Source organism: Phoxinus phoxinus (assembly GCF_949152265.1).
Source record: "Phoxinus phoxinus genome assembly, chromosome: 7".
NCBI classification, from domain to species: Eukaryota; Metazoa; Chordata; class Actinopteri; order Cypriniformes; family Leuciscidae; genus Phoxinus; species Phoxinus phoxinus.
In genome coordinates, this window is record NC_136882.1 from 11,744,515 (window position 1) to 11,767,264 (window position 22,750).

At 42.2% G+C, this 22,750-nt stretch overlaps 2 protein-coding genes across 2 annotated transcripts; one reads left to right on the forward strand and one right to left on the reverse strand.

Annotated features, from left to right (window-relative positions):
- Nucleotides 1-1,119: 1,119 nt before the first annotated feature.
- On the forward strand, nt 1,120-1,913 carry LOC307002043 (uncharacterized protein; the record flags this gene model as incomplete). Its single annotated transcript, XM_079619255.1, has 3 exons — nt 1,120-1,140; nt 1,400-1,563; nt 1,679-1,913. 3 exons carry the CDS (start codon nt 1,120-1,122, stop codon nt 1,911-1,913), a joined length of 420 nt encoding a protein of 139 aa, XP_079475381.1.
- Nucleotides 1,914-7,882: 5,969 nt separating this feature from the next.
- On the reverse strand, nt 7,883-15,566 carry LOC307001363 (uncharacterized protein). Its single transcript, XM_079617753.1, has 3 exons — nt 15,277-15,566; nt 8,742-9,024; nt 7,883-8,654 (listed from the first exon to the last, which is right to left on the reverse strand). Exons 2-3 carry the CDS (start codon nt 8,949-8,951, stop codon nt 7,995-7,997), a joined length of 870 nt encoding a protein of 289 aa, XP_079473879.1. The 5' UTR covers nt 8,952-9,024; nt 15,277-15,566; the 3' UTR covers nt 7,883-7,994.
- Between the last annotated feature and the right edge of the window lie 7,184 nt (nt 15,567-22,750).

A 22,750-nucleotide genomic window follows, 5' to 3' on the forward strand; every position in this document is an offset into this window, starting at 1 on the left:
TTTCTTCATGTAATCACAGACTCGAGATCTCCGTGTGGAGACCGGCTTTTGTCAGAATCCTTGTGCATACAAAAATCTCACTCAAACTGATATTTCCTACTGACACATTACAGCAAAATATAACTGAAAAAATAAATAACTGGCTTAAAACCATTTTTTTGGGTGGGAAAATACTAACGTGCCTAAAACTTTTGCACAGTACTTATTATCTATTTGAAATCAAAAGACAATTTTATTTTACAATATCTCATTTAAGATAACATACAGTATAACATTTCTATTAAAAAAAAACATGCTTATTTGTGGTATGAATAAAACAAATCCTTATGTGCTAAACTGCAAACATGAATTTAATCACTTACTTTATGTTGTCTTCAATAATAGGCTACGAGAATTTGTTATGTGAAATATTATAAAATATGTGTATTTGTCCTGACAGAGCTCAGACCCTGGAATTTGGCTCGAACCATACGAGCATACGAGTGGACTGATTATGACATCATTTGACATGAAATTAATTTGTTATACATGAGTTTGCACATACTGTACATCTTATGATCACTTAGTTTTTTTCTCTTTCAGAACAGTAAGAAGGAGTGATTTCCTTTGGAAGTCAGTTGTCCTTTTTGACACCAGCGTGTATTTCTGTAACGTGTTTCATCAAACCAAAAAATTCATGATGAACTTTTCTGTAAATCTCTATTAGGCTACTGTATATCTGAAAATATAATTTTCACTTGTATCACCTAATCGTCTACATGAGCTTAAATGCTAAACTGAGAAGAAATTCTTAAATAATTGTAAAGTGTACTCACTTTACATTCACTCTACTAAATTAATTCTTAATGTAAAACCTTGAGTGGACTATGTGATGTTTTAATTTTTAACCAGGCAGATTTGTGTTGGACACTCCCTATGACAACCACTGACCACTGCAAACGCATTGACATCTATATGCAACAACAGCACACATTTGTAAGTGTTTTAAATGAAGTATTTGTGTTGTGAATTGAATTAGTATTTGCATTTTAAATTAGATGGTACTGTTCTGACACACTTTGCATTGTATCACTTGTTTCTTGCCTGGAACCAACTAGAATCCTTGCATAAGTGGATAAAATGCCAAACAAAGCACAAGAGGTGAGTCATCTCTACAATATTGGGTGACACTATTTTACAGTGTCCTTGTTACACGTTACATGTAGTTATTGTAATTACCATAAATTGCATGCAACTAAACCAAACCCTAATCCGAATTATAACCCTACAGTAAGTACATGAAGTTAATTAATATTACTCAGCACTTAAATGTATAATGAAACTACGTGTAACACAATATTGTTATAAATTAGTACCCCCCTTATGTCACCATGTCCATGCATTGTTCTTTGTCCTTTAGGATGCTGTGATCAATATGAAATCCGTGCAGGAGATTGCTAAGCAGTTGGGGTTTGAATGGAACGTTCTAGCATTTGAACTTGGATTCACCAGAAATGAAGTCAGACAGTTTCATGCAACATCCAAAGAAAAGAGGGTCCAGGCTCAGAGAATGCTGGAATCATGGTGTGTATTAATCTACAGTAACACACTGTTAAATGTAACTGTTAATTAATGTTTGTAAATGAGCCCTTATTGTTAAAGTTGAGAGTCATTGTGTTATTCCTCTAATGATTGACAGGTATGAGCGTTCCTGGGACAAACCGAACAAAACCAAGCTTCTGCAGGACGGTCTTGAGCGTGCGGGCCGCCGTGACCTGGCTGAGAGACTGCGCTGCCTGCACTGGGGTCACCAAAAGCTCAGCCGCAGAGTCGAGCTGCCCTCTGCCTTCCCCTTCATCATTACCGTCCACAAGACCATAGACAACAAAGATGCCTTGAGAAGGATAAATGTGCTTAATCGCAGTTATAACTAAAATGGCTAAGAAATTAATGTGAGCTAAAAGTCTGAAACTACTAGTGAAAATGCTCTTCACTTAAATTTGTATTCTTTAAAATTAATGAAATATTTGGTATCATAAATGCTATAGAGTGGCTTTTTTCAGCGGCGCTGGTTCCAGAAGTATTTTTCCTGTAGGGATCTTTAACAAATACTTTTTAAAGATGCTTTTTTTGAAAATATAGAGTAGCCTATACTATAGTTTTAATGATTCAGTTCTTTTTCAAATACACACTTCATGAAACTATTCTTCCTGTTAGCAATCAAACTGATTCAATTGACTCTTCTGTCATTCAATCAAACACTCATACAATAAATGAACATTTATAGTAAATGCACATTGCAGGTCATAACTATGTCTTTCTCAGTCAGAGTTGTAAGTACTAGCTTTTTAAAATGATAATACATCCTGCCTGAGAACAGAAGACAATTTTATGAGTAGGCTATTTTATTTGAATCATTTAACAAATATAATACAATTGTAATCTACGCTACATAATGATTTGAACAAACCATCACAGCAAGGTTGATTTTATATATATTTATACAGTTTTTACACACACAATTACATAGACATATATTATACAGTATATAGACTGTACATCACAGCTGATCTGTGTCGGTTTGCAGACAAGGAGAAGATAAATGGATCTAATTGCAGTGTTTATAAGAAGATATTCCAGGAGGAAAATGAAAAATACAACCCAAAGCGAAAGCAAAACGCAAAATCAGACACTGCACTGAGGAAGATTATATATGCGCACAAAAGGAAAATGAGAAACTAAACAAGACACAGGTGAAGATAATCATAAGTAACCAAGGGAATTTATTTTCAGGAAGAAAACACAGGAAAAGGTTGAATGCAAATGTGCATTCTCATTCAGTCGTATAGGCTACTCTATATTTTCATATCGGTCTGAACAATGGACGTGTCGCAAGCACAATTTGGACTGATTCATGGCTATTATTCATGGTGATATGAACAGGCCTTTATTCTGACAAGTTGTTTCAGTGACAGAAGTTGTATTAATTCAATGAAGTAGTGGGAAGTATAATTCGCCGGAAGTAGTAGGCCATTCGGGTACTTTTTGCCTAGGGTGCATCCCAATCAGCTACATTACGATAAATACTTTGCTTTTTACATATAAGTGCAACATTTCAGCCATAAATAAATGATAAATGTTAGCTAGATTATGTTCATTACCTGTCGAGCAATGTATGTTTATGCTGAAATATAATAAACTGGTTTGTATTTTTAAAAACGTCTATCACGTGTCATTATAGTGAGTTGGCTCATGTGATTTATGCTTCAGAACTTCTATTAAGGGAACATAGTGAACATCAATGCTCCCTGGTTTTCACGGTGCACTGTTGGACTTTTTAGGGAGCGAACCTTTCAGTTCAAGGATTCTGCCACAGAGACAGCCCTTAAATTGGTCGAGTCTCTGATCAGTGCTCAGACTACTAAACCAGGGAGCTGATTGAGACGCCCCTACTAATTTATGAGTGCTGTGAATTCAGACATACCTCTTTTGTCACTTTCTTTTTTCTGCCTACTATATAGTAGGAAAGTATGCGATTTCAGATGCAGCCAATTATTAACGGATTCAGGTGTGTTTGATTGGGGTTGAAGCTGAACTCTGGAGGTCGGTAGCTCTCCAGGAACAGGGCTTGAGACCCCTACTCTAGAATCTATCCTACTCTCTTAAAAACATGGCCCACTGTGCAATATTAATATGAAGGAATTATCCTTAGTTATTTTCACAGGTGTTTTACTTTCATATTGAATTACATATTGGATTGTGTTATGTTATAGGCCAATTCCCACCGCAAAGACAAACACCAACAAACACCACCCAGACAGCAACAGTGATCCGGCCCACATCTGGTAAGCGTGGAATCCACATGTACCAGATGTGGCCCGGATCTGGGCCGACAAGTTGGCCATTGGATTTTGAGTTTTATGAAAAATAACTGTCATGTTCACACTGTCCCAACAGACACCAACAAACGCTGATTGAACATGTTCAGTTTGGTGAAAATAAAACCCGACCAACGCCAACCGTAAAACACTGATCCAACAAAACCCAACAAACGTGTTTGTTAACCTTTGTCTGTGCAGTGTGAGTTGGCCTTTAGGGTTAACTTAACAGAAAATGTCCTGGCAGTACCTTTTCACAGATTCAATGATGAGCCATAACAAACATAAAAACCAGGATAGAGAGGCTGAGTGAAAGTGGTCTGAACTGTGTGGATGTTTCTCATTTTGTCAGAGACATTGTAGAAGGACAGAGTTCCTGCACTGTGATCCACATACACACCTATTCTGGAGGAGCGGCACACCACAGGGAGATGAGTCTGTTTGTTATTGTGTATGAATGAGCAACTGCAGTCAATGCAGTACAAACTCCAGGAATGATCATTATGTCCAAACAAACACTTTTTATCCCCTCCTTTCCTGCTGATGCTCTTATGTGACACTGATACATACACACCATAACAACCACTCCACTCAACCTCCCTGTAACAGCGTCCACACACACTATCTCTACACATCACCTGATAATTATCTTCATCAAATCTGTCTGGATGATCAGGATATGGCTGCTCTGTGTCAGTGTAAGTAATCACTCTTTGGGCCCTATCTTGCACCCAGCGCAATTTACTTTGTACACCGACGCATGTATCATTCCTATTTTGCACCTGCGCACAGCGGACTTTTCCCTCCACAGACGCACGTCGGTAAATTACCCCGGATTTCCACCGGCTGCGGATCGGCTCCGCTGCGTGTCGGCTCCGTACTCCGATGTCCTTTAATACCCACCAGGTCCGGATTTGTTGCGGAACGGCTGCGGCCGAGGACCCACAAGATCTCGCTAATTCACGTGTGATTGCGCGATATGTAGTTTCGATTAACGGAACGGATTAACTTTGTCTGTGTTCCTCAGACAGACGGAGGAATGTGTTCATTGTGTTTAGATCTAGAGAGAGTTGATGGGAATCTGGTGGAGATAAAACGCATCAGAATCAGAATTCTTCAGGGCCTTTATTCAATGTATCAGCAGTGAGCTCAGCACAGCTTACCAGATATCCTGTGCAAATCATCATTTGCATTAAAGGGTTATTTCACTCAAAAATCACACTCAAGCCATCCTAGGTGTACAGTATATGACTTTCAGTATATGATATTAAAAAATAGCATTGCTCTTCCAAGCTTTATAATGGGGAGTGAAATCCGAGTTTTTGAAGCGCCAAAAAAGGCCTTCTGAAGCGAAGCGATGCGTTTTTGTATGAAAAATATCCATATTTATAACTTTATAAACTATAATCACTTGCTTCCGGTAACGGGCGTATGCGAGTCCAGTAGAGCAAAACAAAACACCGGTCACAAATTAGAAGTCTAAAACAAGATTTTTTTATTCTAATAAAATTCTAAAAAAATCCTAATAATTTAGGATTTCAATATAAGAGAAGAGGAGTTTGAGTTTGTTGCCCAGCCCTATTTGCTGAACCGCGAGAGGCGTCTACTCTCAGCTAAGCTTAGGCCACTCCAACATCCTGTCATATATAGTCGACTTGTGTACAGCCATTACCGGAAGCCAGTGATTATAGTTTATAAAGTTATAAATATGGGTATTTTTCTTACAAAAATGCATCACTTCGCTTCAGAAGGCCTTTATTAACCCCCTGGAGCCTGGATTACTTTTATGATGGATGGATGGATGTGCTTTTTTGGGCTTCAAATCTAGAATACCATTCACTCCCATTATAAAGCTTAGAGGAGCCAGGATGTTTTTAATATAACTGTTGTGTTCGGCTGAAAGAAGAAAGTCATATACACCTAGGATGGCTTGAGTCAATTAGAAGCACTCACTTCCTGATGGCCAGGCGTACTGCGCAGGCTCAAACTGAGCTTGACGACAAAGATGTGACGTGAGCAACCTGTCTGACAGTTGTCAGTCTTCTAGTAGCTGTGCCGAGAGAAATCTGAATCATTCCCTTCCGAATCTCGCAGAGACGGAGAACGTGAGTATTAGCTGTCCATGAGCTAGCAGCAGGAGCAACTTTATTACTCTCTATGGGCTTCTCCCTTGACTTTATCAGACTTTATGCCTCCACGTCCCCCCAATTGCCTGCAAGCTTCTCTGCCTGTCTATACGGTAATTTCTTGACTGTGCGACAGAGAGTCGAGTGGTTATGACGCAATCGTTAGCCTATTTTTACAAAAACGGCTTCTACGGGGCCATAACGTAAGATACAAGGTAATGGAGCCTTTTATACATTGTCGTGTTTAGAAATAAATAATGGACAAATGGAGTCTTTAAACGCCTCAGATGTAAAGTTATTCGCTGTAAAAGTGATGTCAAAATGAATGGGAGTCAATGGTATGCTAACAGCAGGTGATGGCTTGTTAGCCAATGGCGGCCCCCAGGGAAGCTTCGGTTTCCGGCGGATGGATTACCCCCCTGAGAAAACCCAAGAATACACCACAATCCCAGACGTAGTACTGAATGAAAATTAATATTGAGCGGAAGTACGTAGGAGGGCTATGACCAGGCTACATTCACACGGATTTGCGAAAATGAAACACTGTATAGCAGGGGTCACCAAACTCGGTCCTGGAGGGCCGTTGTCCTGCAGAGTTTAGCTCCAACCATATCCAACACACCTGCCTGAAAGTTTATAGTATGCCTAGTGAGACCCTGATTATCTGGTTCAGGTGCGTTTAATTGGGGTTGGAGCTAAACTCTGCAGGACAGCGGCTCTCCAGGACCGAGTTTGGTGACGCCTGAACACGTAAAACACATGTGCATGACGTCATCTTCTTCAAAGATTCGCGTTTTTGTTGTTTACACGGAGACCGCTTTTAAAAACGTGCACTTTGAAACACGTTTTTAAAAGTTTGCGTTTTCAGACACCCAAAACGTTGTTGTCGTGTAAACGAACGGCCAAACCACATACACCGGTTTACGTTTTTAGTTGAAAACAGTGTTGTGTAAACAGCACCTTGGTTTGTTTCTCATGTTTGAGTCAATGTTTCTCATTTGAGTCAGCTACTCATTCTGCTCTCACATCATAGCAGGATCTTGTTCATAAGTAAACTATCCTGTTTTTCTAGATCTCTATTACCTGGAGGAAATGGATGTGATCTTGTGTGTGTGAAAGCTGCTCCAGCTCAGTGTCTCTCCTCCGCAGATCAGCAACCTCCTGCTGCAGTCGCTCCAAGAGTCCTTCAGCTGGACTCACTGTAGCCTTTGTCTGATCTCTGATCAGCTGTGACCTCAGAGCGACTTCTCTCAATGGAGCGGATCAGCTCAGTAAAGATCTTCTCACTGTTGTTCACTGCCGCCTGTGCAGAGTGCTGTTAAAACACACATCACAATCAGCTCTTACAGCTCCCTCACACCGTCTGTGTGTCACTGGAGGAGTCTTCTTCTCATCGTATGAGACTTCACAGCATCTCTCAGCTTCTGAAGATATTTTTCTCTCTGCTGGATTCTCTGCTGTAACTTTCTTTGCATCTCCTTCAAGTGACTGTGATGAGCAAAGAACATACAGTACAACTATATATCATAAAGTAATAATGTAAAAGTTGGTAAAACTGTATTTGGTAATGACAGTAGGTCAGTATGTGCATAGTGGTTGGGATATTTCAGTGATTCTTTCTGCAGGTTACATCGTTATATACTACAGTTTTTCTCGATTGCTTAAACACATTTGCCCACTCTGACATCACATTTTCAAAACAGTTAACACACAGGATAAAACTGAAGCTCAATGGCCAAAATGACTAATTCTGTTAGCAAAATGCTCTAACACTCACAAAACATTAAAAACATGCAACATAAGCAAATATCAAACACCACAACTTGTGGTCAAATTAATTTATTCTTTCAATTAATCATTACACAATGGACAACAAAATACAGCCATCAATATGAAACATGATACTTTACAAACTCAAATGGATACTGGAAAAACAAAAAGCTACCAAAGGAAACTTATGGGTGGAAATACCTTTTTTTTTAGAAAAAGATATACATTTTATCTTTCACATTTAGTCCATTCGTTCTTGACGATTATGCCACAGGTTCTCATCAACATCGCATTGAATGTTTTCTCTTGCAATGCACCGAGGAAAATACCTCCTTGCATGGCGTATCCATCCCTGGCAGTCCTCTGCACCTATTGCCAGGCAACCAGCATTCATTGCCTCCAGGAGGGGCATCTGCTCATATGGCCGGTGATCATACACCTTCCACCTCCAAGCAGAGAAGAACTCCTCGATTGGGTTCAGAAAAGGCGAGTATGCAGGGAGGAATTGCATCATAATACGAGGCTGTGCTGCAAACCATTCATTCACAAGGCGAGAGTGGTGGAAAGCCACATTGTCCCAAATTATGACATACAGAGTCATGCCAGGCCTCAACAGCCCTCTCTCTTCAGGTGGAATCAGTATTTCTTTCAATGCATCAAGAAATGTGATGAGGCGTTCTGTATTGTATGGGCCAATAGTTGGTATGTGGCACAGGACCCCATCATTGGAGATGGCAGCACACATGGTGATATTGTCACCTCTCTGACCTGGCACTGTGACAGTGGCCCTCTGCCCAATGATGTTCCTCCCACGTCTCCTCACTTTACAGAGGTTGAAGCCGGCTTCATCCACAAAAATGAATTTGTGATGTGCCCCTTCAGCTTCAAGCTCCATCATTCTCTAAGAAAAAGAGAAAATTCATAAAGCAAATTATTCCAGTTGCATGTAACTAGGGTAAACAATGCATTACAATAAAAAAATATGTACCTGCACATACTGGAATCGTGCCTCCTTTACGATGTCAGAGTTTCTTTGAAATTGAACTCTGTACAGCTGCTTCATTCTGACATGGTTTCGTTTAAGGACTTGATCTATAGTTTTCAAACTCACACTGTTTATATTTCTAAATGCTCCCTGATCTGCAATTACTGCTGCCTGGATTTCACGCAGTCTGATTGCATTGTTTGCCACTACCATATCTACAATGTCAGACTCCTGTTCAATAGTAAATATCTTTCCTCTGCCACCAGTGTGTGGTAATGTGTGGATTCTATAAAGTGTTACGGCCCGGCTCAAAGGCCGCAACAAATAGAGGAAACCACGCTCAGGGGATTACCGGCAAAAGATATTTATTCACAGAAAGTAAGTTAACTAAACAAATATAACAAATAATGGTTTAAAAACTTAACAACATGGAGCTGGCAGATCATAACGCCAGGTTCGCTAAACAAACAAGACACGGTAAAACACCATGGTGCTGGGTCAGGGGAAACCAAGCAATCAAGAGAAGAACAATCAGGAAGGGGCGGGTTTTATGCAATCTGGAGCCAGTGGCCAGCTGCCTCTAATCCGCCTGATGGGCTCAGCTCCACTCCACCAAGTTCACCCTGTAACACACAGACAGAGACACACACAAAACACCCCCCGGCAGAGGCCCTGGGGCCGTCACACCCCCCCCCATAAAGACAGGGTCCCCACTGGAACCCTGACCAACAACCACTATAAACTTTTTTTTTTTTTTTTTTAACTGTACAGATCCCAAATTCCTTCTCAAAGTTATACTTACACATGACTGTCACTACGCTCAATACCAAGTCATCTGAACAGTATTTGCTCATTCATCCTGTAGCCTCACAACTCATCTCTGCAACTGGGACCTGGAAGCAATTTAAGAGTGAGATAGAGACACCACCATGAAAACCTATAGCACAATCACTGACATGGGGCTCTGGACAAAGCATCTGCAACAACGTTATCTCTTCCCTTCACATGATGTATATCCAAGTTGTATGACTGGAGAAACAAAGACCACCTAACAAGTCTTTGATTTGGACAGTGCAGCGAGTTCAAAAATGTCAATGGATTGTGATCTGTAAAAATAACCACCGGACCTGAACCTACATACACCTCAAAGTGTTGCAGGGACCAAATCAAAGCCAATGCTTCTTTTTCAATTACAGAATAATTCAATTGATGTTTATTAAATTTTTTCGAATAGAAACCCACCGGTCGGTCAATACCAAACTCATCTTGCTGTAACAGCACCCCACCTGCCCCTACATGACTGGCATCAACCTGAAGTTTAAATGCTTTGTCCATAGAAGGAGCTGCCAAAACAGGAGCATTGCACAGAATTGCCTTCACATTTTCAAAAGCCGCTTGGCAGACAGGAGACCAGACATATTTGACCTTACCCTTCAAAAGATCTGTCAATGGTGCTACCACAGTTGAAAAATTTCTACAGAAACCCCTGTAGTAACCCACCAAACCCAGAAATCTCATAAGATCTTTTTTTGTAGCTGGAGGTGGATAACACTCAACAGCCTGTACCTTTGCATGCAGGAGACGCACTGTACCCTGCCCAACCTGCCGCCCAAGGTATGTCACTGTCGCCCGAGCAAACTCACACTTTGCCAAATTTACTGTGAGGCGTGCCTCAGCCAGACGTTTAAACAGTGCTTTCACGCGTTGCACATGAGAAGACCAAGTATCCGAGTAAATAACCATATCATCCAAGTATACTGCACAGCCCTGCAAATTTCCAACCACTTTATTCATCAAACGTTGAAAAGTTGCTAAAATCAGAACAAAACCGAGGGGTATTATCTGATTTCGGAACCAATAAACAAGGCGACGCCCAACTTGATGATGACGGTTCAGCAATACCATTTTTCAGCATATAATCAACTTCAGCATCCAAAAATTTCCGCTTCTCCGGACTTACTCGATAAAAACGCTGCTTGATCGGCTTTACATCTCCTACTATTTCAATGTCATGCTCCAAAACATTTGTACGAGATGGCACATCTCCAAACAGACTGGAATACTCATGTATAATCTCCACTAATTCTGTGCGCTGAAGCTCAGACAAGTGAGACAAGACACTGTTTAACTCTAAAAGTACCTTAGAGTTTTTAAGCCGACCAGTTAACAATGCAGAGTCATGATCCGGTAAATCATCCTCACAAACAGCTTCACTACCAGACAGAACCGTGTTACCAACACACACTGGATGAGCATTATCTGCCGGTACACTCAATTCCTGAGACACCCGGGCATGATATGCTTTCAACAGATTGATATGACAAAGTTGGTGGTTCTTTCGACGTTCTGGAGTGGCAATCAGGTAGTTTAGCTCTGACAACTTCTTTACTACCGTGTAAGGGCCCAAAAACTTTGCTTGTAACGGTGAACCAACCATGGGTAATAAAGCCAAAACCTGATCGCCCTCACAAAAACTACGCCGCTCCGTTCTTCGGTCATAAAGACGTTTCATCTTCTCCTGCCCCGAATTCAGCTTCTTCCTGGCTAACTCTGTGGCAGAGTAAAGTCGCTGTCTAAAACCATTGACATAATCAATCAAATTTTGAGGTGGCTGAGCCTCCTTCCACTCACTTTGCAAAGCAGCCAAGGGCCCCCGCACAGTATGACCAAACACCAACTCGTTCGGACTGAAACCTGTACTCTCCTGCACTACTTCCCTTGCTGCTAGCAACAACCATGGTAACCCGTCCTCCCAATCAGCATCCATCTGCACACAGTATGCCCTCATCATTGATTTTAAGGTCTGATGGAAACGTTCCAGGGCTCCTTGGCTTTGCGCATGGTACGCAGAAGACTGGTTGTGCTGCACATGCAACAGTTTCAATACCTGCGCAAACAAGTGAGAAGAAAAATTAGACCCTTGGTCACTCTGAACATTTCTAGGTATGCCGAAGATGGATATAAACTGACCCAGAGCACGCACCACTGATTTTGCTGTTAGCGTGCGTAATGGATATGCTGCTGGGTATCTGGTGCTACTGCACATAACTGTTAACAAATACATCGCACCTGACCTCGAACGAGGGAGAGGGCCCACACAGTCAATAATCAGGTGCTCAAATGGCTGGCTTACAACAGGAATCGGATACAGGGGAGCAACTTTAATTTTTTGATTTGGCTTACCAGTTAACTGACAAGTGTGGCACGTCTTGATGTAGCTTGCAACACTCTTCTCCACCCGTGGCCAAAAAAAATGCCTGAGGACACGATCATACGTTTTACTAACCCCCATGTGCCCCGACTCATCATGAGCAACACGCAAAACCAAATCACGAAATTTGGAGGGCACGACAATCTGATACACAGGATCCCCAAAAAAATCCTCACAATGTGGCACCCACTTCCGAACCAATACCTCATTTTGTACGAAGTAGCCCTGTGCTCGATCTTTCACCTCATCCACCCCCAGAACAGACTGAAACAGCTCCTTCAGCGTTACATCGGCTCTTTGCTCACGCGCCAACTCACTATGGGAGACAGACAAGGGAGTGTCAGACAAAGTCATTACAAACAACTCAGATGCCTCACTTCCTGCGTTTTCCACCTCTACAGCATCTGCATCGTTAGTGGCCCGCTTCATGGCGCGCGTCACAGCGCAAGCCGTGAACACTTCAGGAAACTGCTTTTCATTCTCATCCGGGCCATTACTACCCATCGGTACTGGGACCACCACTGGATGTACCGGACTATTTCCCCAAACACGTGCTCCTGCCACATCATTTCCCAAAATCACGGTAACACCGTCTATAGGCAAAGCAGGACGCACTCCCATTTTAACTTCTCCCTCAAACAACTCTGAATAGAGAACAAGTTTATGTACAGGAACATGAAAAATAGACATACCCATGCCCAAAACAGGTACAAAAGATCCAGTATTTGTTTCCTCAGAAAACGGTAAAGCACACCCTAGAACAAATGAATCAAATGCCCCCGTGTCCCGTAAGATAGTTACTGGCACCCTCTCGTTACTTCCAACCAAAGACACATGTCCTTTTGAAATAAACGGCAAGTATGAGCTTAAGTCAGGCTTTGACACCCCAACTGATAACTCGACACTCGGGCGGCCTAAAAGTACATTGGAAACCGGCGCCGCTAAAGCCACTGGCTTTACATGAGTAACATCTTGCCCATTTCGCGACTTAAACGCCATGCATTCTCTCTTCCAGTGACCATATTTATGACAAAAATGACACTCAGAGTCACGGACTCCATAATCAACTCTTTGCTCCCGAGGAAAACCTCCACCTGACCGCCTAGAGAAAAACATCCCTCCCGCAGGCGCAATATTTCCCCCAGCCAAAGCACGCGTGCGGTCATCCATACCGCCACCTTTGTGGGTCAAGAAATAATCATCCGCAAGGGCAGCAGCCTCCCCTGCTGTCCTTACCTTCTGTTCACTTATGTACATGGCAATTCGCTCTGGGACTGAATTTTTAAACTGTTCAAGCACCATCAGGTTACACAAGTCATCAAAATCTTTCACTTCTACAGCCGAGCACCATCGATTAAAGTGCATCCCCAAATCACGGGCAAATTCAAGATATGATTTATCTCCCTTTTTCCAACTCCTAAAACGCTGACGATATGCTTCAGGAACTAACTCATATGTCTTCAGTACAGCCTTTTTAACCGCGGCATAATCACTGCTGTCTTCCAGAGACAACAGGGAAAAAACCTCCTGCGCACGCCCAGTTAACACACATTGCAGCAACACTATTCGGTCTGAATCAACCCAGCCCCTCGCGTCTGCAATATGCTCAAACAACGTGAAGAATACATCAACGTCCTTCTCGCTAAATTTAGGCACCAAGCGCAAACTATTCAAAATATCACGTGAATTATCGCTACCCCGAGCCAACTCTTCATTCCTTGAGAAGTCATATAATTTACCTCCTTCAACTAATCTCAGTCTTTCACTCTCCAAATCTAACTTTGCCATTTCTGTTAGCTGTTTCATTTTTTCTAGTGCCAACACTTTATCAACTTCTGATTTCTGCCGAATCTGTTCCAACTCTACCTCCTTCTCCTTCTCTAACTTCATCCGCAATATCAACATTTCTTTTTGCTGTTCAAAATTTAAAGTTACACTAGGAGACATACCCTGAGAAAAACCATCCAAAGCCAAATCAGTAGGACTATGCGATTTTTGTACAGCTGTTAAAACACCCATATCATACAAATGTGCCCTTACAATAGATCGAACATTTTCCTTTAACCTCCTGTCGCCCACGCTGATTTTATAATGATCAGCTATCTTTAACAACTGATCCCTAGTACACTGATCCAAAAATTCCTCCGAAGGAATATCAATAAAATCATCTATTCCTGCCATGATTAACACCACCTGAACAATGCACAACAGTAATCAGTCTACGGTAAACAAAAGAATGTATAGTATTGACCTAAATAGTGCGCAACACGGATCACAAATTACCTCATAAATTGAGCATCCCCTCTAAACTGCCTAACCCAATCTATATAACTCAACCCTAGTCTTCAGGAGTTACTTGCGGTGGGTATTTATGCACCAAAACCCAATAGTTTGGTTAAGCGACCAGCAAGCTGGCAACTTCGCCACAACCATGGACGTGCTCCCGAGACAACCGCTCCAACCACTTTCACCCCGCACTACATTTATGTGCACACGAATTCTAAAGAGAAAACGCGCTATACCTACAGGGGAATTTACTCAATCCATACATTTGCGCAAAAAAAAGGTCAACACTTACCTTCCTTGTCCCGTGACTAGACAGATACCAATGATTCCATCACCCCACAGCACCAAATACAACCCGGTTAATTCCCTTGCGTCGGTTTCCACAAAACAAGACGAACCAAGGGGATCCCAGACTAGACGTCACCAACTGGAAAACCCCCCAATCTACAGCATAACTTCCGAGTTTGACGAGCCCCCAATTTGTTACGGCCCGGCTCAAAGGCCGCAACAAATAGAGGAAACCACGCTCAGGGGATTACCGGCAAAAGATATTTATTCACAGAAAGTAAGTTAACTAAACAAATATAACAAATAATGGTTTAAAAACTTAACAACATGGAGCTGGCAGATCATAACGCCAGGTTCGCTAAACAAACAAGACACGGTAAAACACCATGGTGCTGGGTCAGGGGAAACCAAGCAATCAAGAGAAGAACAATCAGGAAGGGGCGGGTTTTATGCAATCTGGAGCCAGTGGCCAGCTGCCTCTAATCCGCCTGATGGGCTCAGCTCCACTCCACCAAGTTCACCCTGTAACACACAGACAGAGACACACACAAAACACCCCCCGGCAGAGGCCCTGGGGCCGTCACAAAAGTAAAAGCAAAAAGCATGTCAAAATTGACATTACTGTATGACAGTCACATAAATGGGATTGATAAAACATCTGCATTACTGTAGACACAGTTTGTTCTGCTAACAGGGCAATACAGTAAAGCTGAAATACACAGTGGTATACATTACAGTAACACTGTGAATTACCTGTTCTCATTCCGAAAAAGCCCGACAATAGATGCCACAGTGCTCCGACTCAGAATGGGCTGGACCCTTTGTCCACCCTCTCTAAAGGACAAGCCATGATTGATGACATGGTCAATAATTGTTGCCCGAATTTCATTTGAAACTTGAGCTCGATTTCGCCCTCTTGCTGCTGCAGCTCCTCCACCACGCAAACTCCTCTTCCTCTTCCTCTTCCTCTTCCTCTTCCTCTTCCTCTTCCTCTTCCTCTTCCTCTTCCTCTTCCTCTTCCTCTTCCTCTTCCTCTTCCTCTTCCTCTTCCATGGCCTCTTGCTCCCCTTCCGTGCCTATGGCCTCTTTGATACATGCTTGCAAATAGCAACACAGAGGTGGTATCTTTTATAGATGGATGAGGACTGATTGCTGATTGAAGAGTTGTGCAAACGAGTTTCACACAGGTGCATAGAGATTTATAATTATGCAAGTACTTTCTATCAGCTGTGAATAGATGTTTTCCTTTTGTTCAACACAATGAATCCAAAAGAGTTTGGGGTCTTTCAATGAGATCTGTGGTAACTGTTTTGACAAAGCGTGTGAAAAATGTGTGAAACAAATGAAAAAGTGTTAAAACATTTGCAAGAGAAGACTTCTGCTGTGCTAATAATGTGATGATGAAGATCAAGCGGATCCCAGTTTCATTTAGTGTGTCTTAGCAAATGAGAAAAACTGTAAAACAATGACAAGTGTATTTATGAATGAGTCATTGAATCATTAATTTATCCGGTTATTTTAAAAACTAATATTCTATATAAACTTATGTATAAGTAAATATTTTATTACGTAATAAATTATATGAGAAAATGTGACCGGTCATGGAAAGTCGGTTCTGGGGCATTTTGAGTTATTCACAGATTCTGAAAGTGTAGTCTCCAAGCTTTCCAACGATGTGTAACACATGGTAATCTGATAATATTTGGAGAAGTTGTGGCCATTTGAAGGTAGGCACTCAAAAAAATTAAAAGTGGAGAAATCTGCCTCTAAAGATTGAGCAGTTCTCACCTCTCTCTGCTGCTGGGAGTGACAATAGGGCTCATTTACATCTCATTTAGATAAGCCATACCCCCTGTAAAGCACATGGGGGAGCAAAAAGGTCAGGAAAATGTGCCATCAAAGAAAAAAAAAAGTTTGCAAACAGGTAATATATAAATAAATGTCTCTTAGCATCTACTGATAAAACTGTATAGGCAACTCTTTTGATATCAGATAGAGCCGCTAGAGCGCTGCATAATAAGTAACCACGCTGTAGGGCTGGGCGATATGGACCAAAAGTCTTATCCCGATATATTTAGGCTGAATAATCGATATATGATATATATACCGATATTTTTTACTCAAAGTGAGAGCAAATGTTCAGTGAAAGTCAAAGCCAAATATGGACTTCACTGTATAAATTATACATTGATTCTTATTAAAGTTACTATTAAAGTTCTCAGTCAAGAGCAGTGTGTGATGTTGTTTTATTAACATTAAATGGATAGTTCTCCCCAAATGTTTTATTGTCATCATTTACTCTCTCAAGTTGTTTTAAACCTGAATAAGTTTCTTTCTTCTGTTCTGTTGAAGTTATTTGGAAGAATGTGGGCAACCAAACAGTTGATGTTCCCCAGTGACTTCTATATGTATTTCCTATGGTAGTCAATGGGGACCAGCAACTGTCTGGTTACCCCAAGCGGCAACCTCCCTGTCTCTCTCTTGAAACCAACACGGAAGTGAATTAAACGGCAATTCATCGACTGGCCGCTTGAGGCTGGCTGCAGAAGGGAGTCAAATCTGTATCTCCCCCATGTTAAAATGCCCAACTTTACAACAGAAAGAAACATGTTTACAGCTTGGTTCTCTCTGTGGCTTTGGTCTATACAGCTAACTTTGCCCTTCATAACAACTGTGAGGGGGGTGCATTTGTTTATAACTCGCCCGTGTAGTTGATTAATATTTAAAGTTCTGCAAAATTAAGGGTGTGTCCACTTTTGAGTGACAGGTGGATTCCCGATGATGTAAATGCTAGCCGGTTAGCAGTCACTTCACTTCAGCAAATTCCAGCTGCTGAATTTGCCATCTCTGCCGTGTTTGTGCTTTTATTCGGGATTATTTCATATCATTTAATACACCCATTACTTCGCCCACGGCTTTGGATTCCGCCGTTTTTCGTCGAGTGTCGTTCGAGAGAACAGCCAGCGCTGTATTCCAGTTGTTCTCCTCTGTGAACATGCACTAATGGATGTGATGTCTGACAATTTCGTTGCTTTTTGGAGTTTTCAGATTTAAAAACGTCTATAGATATAAAGGCTACACTCGTTCTGCGGTGCCGTTGCTCTGGGACAGATTATAACATGCTTATGTGCCGTCAGATGAAATCCTGCAGGTGTCTGTGTTTCTCCGTCCATGCAATAAATGCACATCCTTGAATGAGCACGTATTTCTAGCGCATTTACTTGAACTTCATAGGTTATTATATCTATGTTTTGACCCATTTGAGAATTGAGATGCGAAAACAGGACCTTTTAATTGCCATTCTGATTTTAATCATCAACTGTCAGTGTCACTTTAGCGCGAGCCCCTGTGCAGTCGCAGACTTGGTACTGTGAGTAGTATATAGCATTAGCTCCCAAGCCTGCTAACTCCATAACGTCGCGCTAGGTGGGCGTGGTTTCAGATAGCCAGGCTCCTCAGCTCCGCCTCTTTGCCCATATTCTGTTATCCGGGAGTGACGAGCGGTGACGCGAGGCCAAGATGGCGACGGCCGGCTCCGCCCACTTTAGGCTTCAAAAATGCTCTTCAGAAACCTACGGGTGACGTCACGGACAATACGTCCATATTTTTTTACAGTCTATGGGTTACCCACATTCTTCCAAATATCTTCTTTTGTGTTCAGCACAATAAATAAATAAATACAGGTTTGGAACAACATTAGAGTGAGTAAAGAATGACAAAATGTTTATTTTTGGGTGAACAATCCCTTTAAGGACAAGCGGCAGCGTGTTACTATTAGGGCTACTGTCTCTTTAAGACCTGAAAGCAACGCGTCTAATATGTATGCATAATATGACACGCAGATTTCTCTCAATTTTCTCGGTTTGCTTTCAGTTTAGACATAACCAACTTTCTTTATGTAAACCTTGAGTGTATTTGACAGTATTAGCTCAAAAAGACTCGAAAGATAACTTAGTCCAGTATCCAGGCGCTGTTAGACAGGCTTTTAGTGCATGCGCGCGTCGGGTGTTTGCGCGCAGAAAAGCGCATTAGAACAGCGCTTCAGCAGCGAATGACATGTTTAACCGGCAAGGCTTCAAAGCACATGCAAATAATGAACTTTTGAGAACTGCAGTGTCCTGTTCCTCTGCGTAAACATTTAATGTGAGTATTTGTCGCGTTGTACACTGGGCTGTTGAGACGCAAACTGCTACAAAAGCACGCAGCAGACTGCTTGCAGCAAGAATCACAGCGCAACTTTGAACTATATCGATGCGATATGGTCTAATTCCATATCCCATTTAAAAAATATATCAATATATCGCCCAGTCCTAACACGCTGTTCCCTTGGAGGGCGGGGGCAATAACAAAAGAAACAAAAGCCGGCTTATCCAGTATGGAAATACACACAGACAATGACACGCCCCTACTGCGAGCTAGAATCTCAAAAAACAAGCCGATTTCAACCTAAAAATGTACGATTTTAAATATACCAATATTGATATCTAAAACATGGAGAGGCTTCTTCGTGATCTCAACTAACAGATTCTGCAAAAAAGCGAAAATCACCAGTTTTGAAAAAAAACGCTTCTTTCTCATTTTGCTCAAAAGTTGTGCTGCCGACTTGTGTCCCTGGTTTCTGTGGCGGGTCACAAATGCTAAGTAGATGTAGCTGTGTTGTGTTTGTCTATTGTTTAAACAATACAAATCAGAGTCGAGACAACAATGGGCAATTCTTCTTTTCTTTACTGTGTAAATTCCAATGAACAACTTTGAATACAGTGTCGCTTTAGACAATTCACTGGCCAACCAAAACTAACCCAGAGTTTATCTAGAGTGGCCAAACAGTACTTATCTCTGAGTGCATTCTACTCAATACACTACACTTCCTCCCCCCTAGATAAGAAAATCTTAAACAAACAATATTTCTGTTTTAACAAACATTATTTTTCAAAAGGAACAAACTTATGCTACTTTATGACTTTAATGTCCCATTCCAGGTTCTTTTTATAAATCAAGATGATTTGGTGGTTTCCGTACACGGGTAGGGTAACGTTTCTCTTCACAGGTTGGAATTGGTGCTTGTGGTACTTCTCTGGAAGATACAGGCCCATCTTGAAGTGTTGTTGTATCACTTCCACTGGAAGCAGCGTCAGTAGTGGTGAATGGAACACTCGTGGGAAAACTTTCCAGAGGAACATTTGATCTTCTCAACTGATCAATGTGTCGCCTCCAGATAGTATCTGGTGCAATCTCCACTGTATAGGAGAGTGGTCCTGTTCTTTCTTTGACCTGTGCAGGTGTCCATTTGTGATCTCCTCTGTAGTTCCTAGCAAGCACACTCTCTCCTATTTCACGAGTTCACACTTACAAATAAGTCAGATGGAATAAATGGTATGCATATTTGGCGTGCTGTCCGAGGAGAGGGCTCCGGGCTCGGTATTTGGCCCAAACCCAGAGTACTCCCCCCGTATTGCTGGTTTAGGAAGTAACCAGGCGAGTGTGAGGAGACGGGGAGGTGGAAGGATGCTGAAAAACTGTCGAGGAACGTTGGTGAGTCAAATGAGTATGTATATAGGTCTCCACTCATGCTGATTGGATAGAAATGTTGATTACTGATTGTTGACAGCTGGTTGGAATGATGTGATAATTGGATCAATTATTTGAACGTGCTCCTCCCGAACTTTGTTTATAAAACATCATTTCCAACTCTCTCAGTTGCCCTCCTCCTTGTGACTGTTTTATCTGTTTGTCGTGTACGGTTCTCCTCAAATTGGGTTTCAACAAATCCAACCTTGAACGTAAGGGTCTACCAAGGAACAACATGGCAGGTGTTCGATTTGTGGTGACATGAGTTGCATTTCGATATGCAAACAAGAAATTCTGTAGCTTCTGGTTCAGTGTGATCTTTTCACATGTCATGGCCCGTAGTGCATTCTTCAAGCTTTGCACAAATCTCTCAGCTAAGCCATTTGTAGCTGGGTGGTAGGGCGCTGAAGTCACGTGTTTGATTCCATTGTTCTTTAAGAAGATCTGGAACTCATCAGATATAAACTGAGGACCATTGTCGCTCACCAGCTGTTCTGGTAAACCAGTCCTTGCAAACATTTCTCAACACTTCTGGCCACTTTGAACATGCATCTACAACAACCAAAAACGTGGTGCCCATAAAAGGACCTGCAAAGTCAACATGGATCCTTTGCCACGGTAATGCAGGCCACTCCCAAGGATGTAGCGGGTGCAGTCTTTGGCATCTTTTGCACATGTTGACATCCTGAACAATGCATGGCGAGCTGCTCGATTTGCTGATCTATTCCAGGCCACCATACGAAACTTCTAGCCAGTGACTTCATCTTTACCACTCCTAGATGCCCAACATGAAGCTCCTCCAAGACTCGAGTTCGCAACTTAGGAGGTACAACAACTCTTAATCCCCACATGATGCAACCACCATCTAGAGTTAGTTCATCACAGCGCTGATAGAACTGTTTGTAACTAATCTTCTGCTCTGCATTCCAGCCAGACTGTTTAGCTAAATATACCTGCGACAATGCCGGATCTCTCCTGGTTTCTCTCCGAATCATGTCGTCAGTAACAGGAGAACTCTCAAGCTGAGCAATTGTAAAAACATCCAAAGGTGTGTTTACATTCTCTGTCTTTGTATCACACCCATCCAATGGTAGACGTGATAGCCCATCAGCATTAGCATGTCTGTGTGTTCTTTTGAATCCAATCTGGTATCTATGTCCTCCAAGAAACAATGCCCACCTCTGCATCCGTGCTGCTGCTGTCAGTGGAACTCCTTTCTGAGGATTGAAAATGGAAACCAACGGCTGGTGGTCCGTAACCAAGGTAAAGTTGTTTCCATACAGATACTGATTGAATCGTTTTACGCCCCATACCAGGCTCAAAGCTTCCCTGTCAATCTGTGCATAGTTCTTCTCTGCAGCACTAAGGGAGCGTGATGCGAAAGCTATGGGACGCTCCGTTCCATCACCCATCACATGTGACAACACCGCCCCGATGCCGTATGGTGAGGCGTCGCATGCCAACTTTAGCGGCTTGTGTGGGTCATAGTGAGTTAGAACTGTATCTGACATCACCAGTTTCTTTGCTTCCTGAAAAGCTTGTCTGCATTGCTTTGTCCACGTCCATTTCTTTCCTGCTTGTAACAGGGCATGTAGAGGATAGAGAACAGTAGCTAGATTTGGCAAAAACTTGTTGTAGTAATTGACAAATCCAAGGAAGAACCTCTATTGTGAGACATTTTCCGGTTGTGGAGCCTCTGCAACAGCTCTCAGCTTGTCATGACACTTGTGTAGTCCATTTACATCAATTTTGTGTCCACAATACGTGATGGTGTCCTTGAAAAACTCACACTTGTCACGTCTTGCACGCAGTCCATACTCTTCCAATCTATTTAAGACCCGGGCTGAGTTCTCCAAGTGACTACTGTTACTGTCACCTGTGACGATGATGTCATCGAGGTAGCATTGGGTACCAGGGCAACCCTGAAGTACCTGATCCATAGCTCTTTGCCATAAGGCCGGTGCTGAGGCAACGCCAAAAACAAGCCTGTTATAGCGGTACAAGCCCTTGAGAGTATTGATAGTCAAGAACACTTTTGAGTCCTCCTCCATTTCCATCTGTAAATATGCTTCCGCCAAGTCTATTTTACTAAAAAGCTGTCCTCCTGACAGTGCAGCAAAAATATCCTCTATCCTTGGTAGTGGGTATTGTTCTGCCTGCAATTCAGGGTTGACTGAGACTTTAAAATCCCCGCAAAGTCTAACAGTTCCATCTTTCTTTGCAACAGGAACCACTGGAGTTGCCCAGAGACTCCAGTCAACCTTTGAAAGTATTCCTTCAGCTTCCAACCGATCCAGCTCATTTTCCACTTTCTGACGAATAGCATAGGGAACAGGCCGCGCCTTGTGAAACTTGGGCACTGCATTCTCATTCAGGGTTATCTTTCCTTTTATATGCTTCAGTGTTCCTATTCCCGACTGAAACACAGCTACAGCCCCATCCAGCACTGTTTCCAGTTTCATTTGAGTGCACGCCGATGCAGGAACTGTGACTTGCAGACTTTTTATGGATTTCCAGTCCAGCTGCAACTTTCTCAACCAGTCACGTCCCCAAAGTGCTGGTCACTCTGTTCGTACTATGTACAGATCTAGTTCACTCTGTTGATCATTGTACTTTACAGTCACAGGCATCACCCCTAGAGGGATTATGGGCTCACCAG

Excerpts from the sequence above, each read along its gene's own strand:
- LOC307001363 (XM_079617753.1), bottom strand. The coding sequence starts at position 8,951 with ATGGTAGTGGCAAACAATGCAATCAGACTGCGTGAAATCCAGGCAGCA. Across the intron at positions 8,655-8,741 it reads CACGATTCCAGTATGTGCAG|AGAATGATGGAGCTTGAAGC; the intron begins GTACATATTTTT and ends TCTTTTTCTTAG.